The 10047-nt window shown below is 38.7% G+C and overlaps 2 protein-coding genes across 3 annotated transcripts; one reads left to right on the plus strand and one right to left on the minus strand.

Annotated features, from left to right (window-relative positions):
• Window positions 1–3766: 3766 nt before the first annotated feature.
• On the minus strand, window positions 3767–7146 carry wdr54 (WD repeat domain 54). The gene is made up of 10 exons (XM_061037936.1): window positions 7078–7146; window positions 6490–6764; window positions 6110–6172; window positions 5824–5890; window positions 5437–5493; window positions 5231–5358; window positions 4958–5058; window positions 4487–4649; window positions 4322–4396; window positions 3767–4203 (listed from the first exon to the last, which is right to left on the minus strand). The coding sequence occupies exons 2-10, from the start codon at window positions 6712–6714 to the stop codon at window positions 4072–4074; spliced, it is 1011 nt and encodes a 336-aa protein (XP_060893919.1). The 5' UTR covers window positions 6715–6764; window positions 7078–7146; the 3' UTR covers window positions 3767–4071.
• On the plus strand, window positions 7053–9415 carry LOC132974110 (uncharacterized protein C2orf81 homolog). Of its 2 annotated transcripts, XM_061037934.1 has the most exons (4): window positions 7053–7188; window positions 7683–7932; window positions 8096–8302; window positions 8399–9415. In XM_061037934.1, exons 2-4 carry the CDS (start codon window positions 7696–7698, stop codon window positions 9221–9223), a joined length of 1269 nt encoding a protein of 422 aa, XP_060893917.1. In that variant the 5' UTR covers window positions 7053–7188; window positions 7683–7695; the 3' UTR covers window positions 9224–9415. The 2 variants fall into 2 exon arrangements, with proteins under 2 accessions (XP_060893917.1, XP_060893918.1); XM_061037935.1 differs by lacking the exon at window positions 7053–7188 and having other exon boundaries at window positions 7200–7932; window positions 8096–8266.
• Window positions 9416–10047: the final 632 nt, after the last annotated feature.

Below are 10047 nucleotides of genomic sequence, written 5' to 3' on the forward strand. Positions count from 1 at the left end.
TTACATACACTACCTGCCCAGAACCAAACCATGGACACAGACCAAGCTAAACCTAAGTGGACATTTTCAAAACAGATATTCACATAAGGGGTTGGATTTGTTAAGTTAAATCCTGGTTGTATATGTGCTAAGTTAAATCCTGGTTGTATATGTGCTAAGTTAAATCCTGGTTGTATATATGCTAAGTTAAATCCTGGTTGTATATGTGCTAAGTTAAATCCTGGTTGTATATGTGCTAAGTTAAATCCTGGTTGTATATGTGCTAAGTTAAATCCTGGTTGTATATGTGCTAAGTTAAATCCTGGTTGTATATGTGCTAAGTTAAATCCTGGTTGTATATGTGCTAAGTTAAATCCTGGTTGTATATGTGCTAAGTTATATATATATTCCCATTCTTAGTTTTGATATTTTTAGTGCTTATTTACTTTGTATTTAATATTATATTGTGTTTAGATTTGCTAATATTGTGGGGTTTTTTTGCTAATATTGTGTGTTTGGACAACCTGCTGCTGTAACGCCACAATTTCCCAGTTTGGGATCAATAAAGTAATTCTATTCTATTCGAAGAGACCAAAAAAATAGAGACAGAATATGTATATTATTTGACTTAAACTTCCTAGGTAAGCAGGAATAAAACATAAAATAAATGCTGCTCCTTCATTGCTGGGTGTTTAGTTAAGTTTGCCAGATTAATTTGAAGGCTGGTAGTATATGAAAGTGATGTCCAAAACTCATTTAAGTTGCCCAGAAGGGGCCGAATAAAAATAGTGACTGCAAAAAACTAAATGAAAAAATCACATACAGAATAATAATCTCCCCAGCTTTTGGTGCATTTACAATACAGTGCCAATGAATATACCGTATAAAATTACTAACAAATGCTATTTGCAGCTCAATTGCAATTCGACCTAGTTCTGATTTGCATCTCAGTATTTGTCTGCCTTAATGCCAAATTTTTCATATCTGTGCATCTGTCAGTCAGCAGAGGCAGCTTTTCTGGTCTGTCAATTTGTTATCCCCCCCGCCTTCCCATTTCAGTGTGTTTAAAATGGAAGATCTATTTATACAGCAGGTCTGTGGGAGCCTGTTTCCTATAGTTGCTTTGTCAGAGAGCTGGTGTGTCTGTGGGAGCAGGCTGGAGGGGCTTTAGGCTCTTCATCCCCCCTGGTGAGGCTCCATCCCTGCAGGGCTTAGCCACAGACTCACGCCCATGCAGGCATCTCCACAAGGCTGGATGGGCATGGGATAAATTGCTCTCCGTACAGCAAAATAATGAGCTAACAGACAAACAAATAGCCTTAAAAGATTTTCTCACTGTGGTATGCACACCAAACGAAAAAATCTGTCACAGTTAAAAAACAACACCCACAAACACAAACTCATAACCGGTCCTGATGGATGAACTTGTATTGTGGCGTGACATTTGACAATCCGGGCTTGGTCGATACCCAAGAAGAGTTTTGTTTGAGCAGTTAACAAACTTGTTATTCACTTAGGTAAATCAGAATATGACACACGTCTTAATAGCTGGACAGCTAACTAAAAGTTGTGTGACTTCTTATTCACATTATGGTCAGTGTTTTTTATTTTCTTATTAAACTGAAAAAGCTGACAACTGTCTGACTTTCAATGAAGTTCTTTTTATGTTCCTCTAGTCAGGGAATATGAATGAAAGAATTCTGCTCTATTCCGTGACACACATGCACATTCACACATGAATACACAGTGGTGTTTTAGTCAAGACCACTTCAACCAAGAACCAGTTATGATCAAGAACCATGGTGGGTTGAGGCCAAGACAAGATCAAGTCTTTAAGGTATTGAGACCAATTAAGACCAACACACTGCAGGACATATTCAGAATTAAAAAGTCATAGGCACACCTCAAAATGGCCTACAAGACACTTAGGCCTGCAAAAAAAGGTCATATAGGAAGAGTTCAGCATAAAAAAAAAAAGTGAGTCAACTAATTGGTTGGATTTGGCACAGGACATTTTACCATCAATTACAGTATTTATGATGGAAACGAGGAAAAATAATCTAATTTTGGTTATCCATAAATTCCTGGTCCTGATTGGGTTTGAAAATCAACATGGGATAAAAATGAATAAAAACTGTTCAGAGATCGAGAGCTTCAAATATGCATCTTGACATTGAACAATATAAGACTAACACAGAGTCCCCATCGATTCACATCCATATCTCAAACACTGCTTGTCGGGGGCCTGATCTCCCAAACACTGTGTGCTCAACTGAGTTAACTCCTGAAAGCCGACTATTGACAAGTATAGTAGAATTGCACAGAATGAGTGCCCCTGTGTATGGAACTGGAGTATCACATATACAGAACTTTCAATTTAGTTCACAGTGAATAAACAACTGCTGACCTGAAAATGCATTTCATATTCCTCTAATCTACTCCCAAACCCCTGTTTAACAAGCCCCTTGTAAGAAAGCTCTTTGCCTCTCCTGCTCTTTCAATCCCTTGTGTTTTATATGCATCATGACCCCCCCCCCCCCCCCCCCCCCTTTTACAGGGCCAGTTTGTTTTGTAATCTTTGTCATTTGGGACCTACTATTGACAACTTTGTCATTTCACTGACCTGTGTAGTTAGCTACATGAAATACTAAAAATCATTGATTTCATAAATACTGTACACTGTGTGTGTGTGTGTGTGTGTGTGTGTGTGTGTGTGTGTGTGTGTGTGTGTGTGTGTAAAAGAGAGAGAGAGTGTGGTGTGTGTGTGTGACACTGAGTGCATGTTTAAGCTTTACATTTGACCCAGCCATCAGCATTGACACGACTGTCAGCTGGTACCAACCAAATATAAGTTACATAACCTGCCATGTGTGTGGGCTCACAACAGTCTTGTCAGATGATGTTATGTGACCAGTATTGACTGCAAACCAGAAAACAACTCTGTGGTTTAATACATGCTTAGCGCTTGACTGACTGAATAACAGCACACAATTCCTCGCTGACCTGATTCTTCTTATCTTATAGTGATAAGCAAAATGGGATTGCAGAGATACTTGGCTGCCTGTCGTGAACCAAAAGAAACTTGTGCCCTGTGATGAGACCATAATGTCTAGAAAAACAGGCCTCAGATCTTCTATTTATACACCTTGTTACATTGAAGTAATCACATTTTGATCTTTAAGTGGCTATTAGCTATACAAAATATGTACTCAAACATCTAAATTGTCATATTAATTCAAGACTGTGGATTTGACTGGAAGTCAAGGGAAAGAGCACATGAGGCTATCTAAGAGATGAGCCAATAAAATGCAAAGAAAATGTTTATGACCCCCTGCCTGGATGTGAAAATGTTAACTCTCTGACAGAATTGGTATGTTTCTGTGGTCTGCACACTCTCTGTATAAGGGCGTCCTGACCTAGTGTTTAGTTTGTTCACCTCATGTACAGAGGTTGAAGTCTCCAAAGAGGGCCGCCCGTGTTCAAATCCAACCAGTGGTTCCTTTTCCGCATGTCACTCTCTCTCTCTCCCAGATTTACTACTCTAACCACTGTCCTGCAATAAAGTCATAAAAGCCCATTAAAAACATGTAATATTTTTTTATTTTACATACTTTGTATAGCTTATAAGGCGACGCCACCCTGCCCTCCGGTGAACACTTTGCAACACACTATGCAATGTGTAGCCACTGCCCTGCTCAAGCATTAACTCAGAGCTCCATCTAGTGTTGCAATTGTGAAATGCAAGAAACCTCAAATACCACAGATTTCTCCTAAGGAAGAAAGTCTATGTAACATAAAGATAATATTTTATTAACATTTAAGCTACATTCACATCCATGTAAATATTTGTACATAAAATATTCATAGAAACATCAACACATTACTTTTGCATTATTTCTTATATGCTTATCTCCTTGCAGGTAAAGATACAGTAATACCATTAAATAATGATTATTTTTCTTGAAAAAAAAAAAAATCTCCTTCCTTACAGAATCTTAACCTGCCCATGATCGCTCCACTTCTTATCTTTATAGAAATTCTCCAATAAACCAAATTCCAATTCATCCACTTTGCCTCAGTGAGATTAAAGTCCTACGTCTGTGTGTAGCGAATAATCTCACTCAGGTCATAGCCAGTCACTGCAAAGGCATAACCGTCACCGTCACAGAACTTGGCCCCGCATATTTGTGTGTCTGTCACACATTCATTGTGCAAATGTGCAACCTATAGGAAAATGAGAACAAACAGTCAGTCAATAAGATACTATAAATAATCACAGTTAAGTCCTCACTTGATTTTGGATTTAATAAAAAGCTTTGTATTCTCTTTTATGTCCACGTACCTCCACACTGTTGGTCTCTGGGGTTAGTGTCAGATGCCAAACCCTGACTAGAGAGTCCTCAGCTGCAGAGAGGAGCTAAAGTACAAAAGCACATGATACAATTTTTTTTTAAGCCATTGTGGAAATAATGCATTTGTTCTTATCAATTTGTTTTATAAATCTTACCAGGCCGGAAAAAGGAGCAATGTCCAGTGAATATATCCAGCGAGCGTGGGCAGTGATTTCAGCATGAAGAATTCCTGTCACAGCCTCATAAATTCGGATCTGGCCTGTGCCGTAACCTGCCACCACTGTACCTTTCCACAGCTTGACAGATGAGCAGGTCATGCTTTTAATTGTGAGGAGGATGGAGGATCATTGTCATTATGGAAAAAGAGAGATAATGGACATTGGATTAGATCAAGGAGGTGAAATAAAGAAGAAACACAGAGCAGTGGAAAGAAACATGACATAGAGTAGATAAATACACTTATGTATTAAGCTAGGATAGAGATAAAGGAAAGTATTGTTATAAAAGGAGATTAGGGTGAATTATGATGGATTATAGTATTAGTTTGCTTCTATTTAACTACTGTTTTAATCTCAAGTTTACTTTGTAAACCCCAAAAAAGACATTATTATGGTATAACTTCTTACTCAAAACCAGCGATCTTGTTTAGTATCTGAAACTCCTCCCCAGACTTCCACATACACAGATTCCCCCCATCATCTGCACTGACCAGATCAGCTATGCACTCCTGAGGGTAGGGAGACAGCAACAGAGAGGAAGGGATTATACAAATCATAGAATGGTTGTTTTTCCTAGTATTATTACATAAGCAAGAACTCACTCAGGTTGGCTTCAATCGTGGACAAATTGGATGTATCGACACACAGACAGTGAACACCCTGAACAGATACTAGTCATACCTGGCTGCCTGAACACTCAGAGGCAAGATCAGTTATGGACTCATTATGTTCCTCCAGGACCTCGGACAGGGTGATATTACTGCCTTTACTTGGGACATCAAATACAAGAATTGAACCAGAAGAAACACCTGGAGAGAAATAAAAAGTATAGATGAAGGGCCGTTTGTATTGAAAACATGCAAACAAACATCTGTTGCTCTACTTACCCACACATATATAATTCTGCCCCACTGCTGATATCCCTCGACCAAATATGGCCTGAGCTGGAACACAAAAAAAGTTCTGTGAATGTACTCTGAATGTGTGTGAAAGTATATTTTCTCAGGTCATGAACGCCTCTATACATACAGCAGAAACAAAAATCAAGTCCTCCCACTTGTGTTTAGAATTATGTTTGTGTTACGATGATGGATCTGCTGCATTGACACATTTCTAGGAACATCAGAATCCCTGTGTTGTATTTTTTTGTATCATGTCAAACTGAATCATTTAATTGTACTGCATCACATTTATTATTTAATCATTTCTTCATGTTCATGTCTCTGTCTAAGTTTTAAATGCCTACATATATCCATAGCGTTGTGTAAATGTACCTGTAGGTGTTTCCGGAGTATCCAGTGCATGCCAGTACACCATGATGGAACCATCAGATTCATACATCTATAACAAAGATTTTCATTTAAAGTGAAAGGATGAAAAACACATGCACATGTATTTCTATATCCACTGACGTTCATATCTTACCAAAAATAAAGTAAACTTCAGTCTTGAATATATACAGCATATCATAATAAAGAGTCATTTTAAGCAAAGACTTCGCAGAATTTGCAGTAGCCTACTTCTTCTTTCAAATGTGGCAACAGCCACACAAAAACACACCTGGATGCCTTTTTGGGAGGTCACCACCAGTAGGTCACGAGAAGGCAGGACACAAAAGGCAGCCTGTAACAACAAGAAACAGGAACTTGTACTTGTATTGTCCAGGCAAATGAAAGAAAATGATGCAAGACGAAAAGAAACACAATGGAAAAACATAAAAATGTAGTTGTCAATGTTTGCTAAACTTTCTTAACTTTTTTGTGCAGTTGTGTATTTGATAGCGTCATAAACCATTACATAGGATTGCGTATAAAAGCATGAGCATAACATGTCATAGTACATTATGCACCATAATGATGAGGAACTTAGTGGAGTCCACGATACCTTTGTTGTTTTCGTTTTACTTGAATTACAAACTTAGTATGGCATTGTGGCCTGACCTGCATGATGAGCGATGTGCTTGTGGCGACGTTGGGCTCCTTGGACTGCAGCTGACGATGGGAATAGTTGAGGCCGTCCCAAGAGGCGCTGACCATGTTCACGACGTTGGCATGGACCACGGTGAAGTATGTGAGGCGCCGCGGGGCGATGCGCTGCACGCTCAGGTTGTTGTACAGCGACGAGGCGCTGTTCTTGATCTGGATGCTCTTCTCTTTGTGATACATCTCTTTACAGCGGAGTCTGTTCAAATGACGGTGTCTGATATGGTAAAGGTCTAGGAAAAGCCAATAAAATGCACTCTGGTTATGTTACGGTGAAAAGTTAAGTTAGAAATGTAAATAAAACACATAAATGGACGTAGAAAAGCTAAGACTGTTGGTAATGGTAACCCTAAACATTAGCTGTAGTTAACTCAGTTGAGCAGCACAGCTAGGTTTGTTAAAAAAAACAACTACAACGAAGGTTAGGACAGAGTCTCACAAAATAACTTAATTGGCTTAGCCTCCATCGGCGCTGTCTTTATCTTTCACAACATATAAAGTAAGCGTTAAGGAAACACATTTAGCTCTTGTTAGCAACAGGATTACCTTCGCGTCCTCCGCAGCCATAGAGACAACGCCGCCTCTACGTAAAACGTCATCACTGCGTGCTCTGTTGCTGAGCAACCGAAGAGCAAAGGATACAAATGAGGATGTGAGGTAAGGTTTTAAAACCATTATCCACGAAAATAGCGAATAGAAGTCGCTGTTACTGAATAATAGTGTCATGTCTTGTAATTTTTTACAGCGGTTTATCATCTCAAAATAACTAATATCCGTAAAACTTGTTTGACATGAATCTCATTATAGATCATTGTTTGCATACGATCGGAAAACGGCTTTCTTCCTGTCTTTTTGTAAACGTGTTATGTTAATTATTAACTTGTAGCTTACTGTTTATATTCCCTGTGGATTTTAGCTAACTAACTGTTTCTTAGAATTTAATAATTTGACACAAACTTGGTAATGGAAAAGCTAATAGTTTATATCAAGGTCTCCAAAGAGATCCAAAAGTGCAATTCTGGTCACATCCGCTAGTGTGTGCTAGTGTTACCATATGATACAGGCCAACCTATAACAGGGACTGGTGTAGTTCCTTGAAAATTGTATTTTTTGCTACATTAAAATATCTGTTTCTTTGTATTTCAAACAAGCTTCTTAGCCAACATGCCCCGCTCAGTCAAGTCCCTAGTTGACAAGCGTGGACTTAGGTCATCTTCCCAAGTGAGCACGCCTCCAATAGAGGACCTGGAAGTGGAAGATATTATACCAGGTCGCTTAACTAAGGCCCAATGGACAGACCTGTTGATCCAGGAGGATTCAGATGAGATAGTCGGGGAAATAATGGAGGAACTGTTCAGCAAAGTCATGGAAGGCTGTTTCAAGGTGCACATTAAAAAACAGGTAAATCTGAAAAGTTATACACTTTTGTTTGTATCACTAAAAGGAGATATGATACTTGTGACAATCATGGAGGGATCATTCAAGTTATTAATCCTGTTTTAATTGATTTTAGCCACACATGTTATGTGTTGTTTAAATACCAGTAATTTTTCTTTCCCCTAAGCTGGCACCTTTTTCCGCATTCTGGGCCAAGAGCTACCTCACAGAGATTGTGGAGCAGCAAATCATGTGCTTAGATGACGAAGAACAAGAGGAAGCAGCTAAAACAGAAGACTCAGAGCCGACGGCAACCATTCTAGATACCTGGGCTCAAGGATGTGTGCCTGTAATAAAGGTTATTACACCTCAACCTCACTCTATCATGCAACAGGTGCTATTGAAATTTCTGTACTGTAGATTTACTCTTCAAATTTCGGACAAAAGCTTACTTGGATCCATTTAAAATATATATCTCTGTTTCTTTCAGGTGGCTGATATTGGTAATGTCTCACAAATAGAGCCAAGTCTAAACCAACAATGTAAAACAACAGTCCAAAAAAGCAGTTCCCCAAAGCAATCTAAGGAGCAAACAAGTCCTGAGAGGCCTCTCACTGACAAGCACTATACAGTGCTTACTCCTTGCCCACCACCCAAAATGAATAGGAAAAAATTGCAGCCGGTAAATCTACATCCAAAGCCAGTTCAAAGCAAACTACTGCCACCCCTGTCCTGTTCAGTAGAGAAAAAGAACAGGGTGTTAGCCAGTACAAATGGGAAGCATTCCGTATCTAGCCCTATAACTGGATCTTCTTATCAACTAAAGGACAGAAAACCCATACCCAAGCTTGACCCCTCCTGCTTGCCGCGACACTGCATCTTTCCTCAGCACGAGATTGTGGATAAAAACTACTCACAGTCCATCTCCAAGAAACCAAGGGCTAACAAGCAGCAAAGTGAGCGGACAGAAATCTCACTGAAGCCGCTAACCAGCTCCAAGGATGAGCCAGCAAAGTTTCAGAGAAGTCAGGCAGATGTCTGGCTGAAAAAGTTGTCAACTTCTAAACATAGAAAGGAAGGAGTAGGTTCCTCTGGGCCTTTGCGGTTGGACACAATGGATTTGGCCAAAGGTGTTTCTTTCCATGAATCTCAGACAGTTGACATTAACCCTGCCAAACGTAACCCTTCTGCCCACTCTACCGATCTGAGTCTGATACGAAGTGATGCAGCTGTGCCACTCTTTTCAATTGATCAGGTTACCCAAGGTCCATCACCTCATTCATTGTTTCAGTTCAAGAACTGCAACAACTCTTAATAAAATGTGATCATACGTGTCCATAGCTGTTTTTAGAGCAGGTTGAGTTATACGTTTTTGAAATAAAAATATCCTAATACGAAACCACATGATCAGCTGTGGGCTTTGTTGTTATGATTCAATCTAATCTACCTAATTCTACCTGTTAACTACTGTGCATTTATAATACCAAAAGTAGAATAATGTACATGTACATTTAGTATATATAGTATTTATTCATATATTGTTATAGTATTTAAAGAAAGCAACTGTATTTGTTATCTAGAGCATCAACTGGTCTTTTATTCTGAGTCAATTTCTAGTTTCACATCCAACTTTTCATAAGCAATTAACTATATTACTACAGTGAGACTATGTTTTCATTGCTCTTGAACTACCTGAAACTCAAAAAACTCAATCATTTTGGGTTTTATTTACATGTGATATACATGTGCGTGCCCTTACATGTAGCCTATGTAAATGTATTTTAGATATTTTAATAATTCATTTTACAAATATACACAACTGAACACTTAGCTCAAACTAATAGTCCAACACTTATCTGCAATAAATCCTGCATAATATTCAGTTTCTACGGCTTTAAAGAGCTGTTGATCAAACAGGATTATCAGTTTGTGGTGCTGGATGTGTACTGTGTTAAAGGGAGAAGTGTTTCTCTTATATTGCTGAGCCCATTAGCTTAATAAAATAATGTTTCATAAAATTCAGGTCATCAGCACAGACTGGTTGCTCCTAAATAGTAAAGTTGAACTAAAATAGTAAACTAAAACTAAAACTATAACCTTCATTGAGGTGGTAGTTGCAAGGTTTGTTTATTGGACTGC

This window comes from Labrus mixtus, chromosome 5 (genome assembly GCF_963584025.1).
Source record: "Labrus mixtus chromosome 5, fLabMix1.1, whole genome shotgun sequence".
Taxonomy (NCBI): Eukaryota; Metazoa; Chordata; class Actinopteri; order Labriformes; family Labridae; genus Labrus; species Labrus mixtus.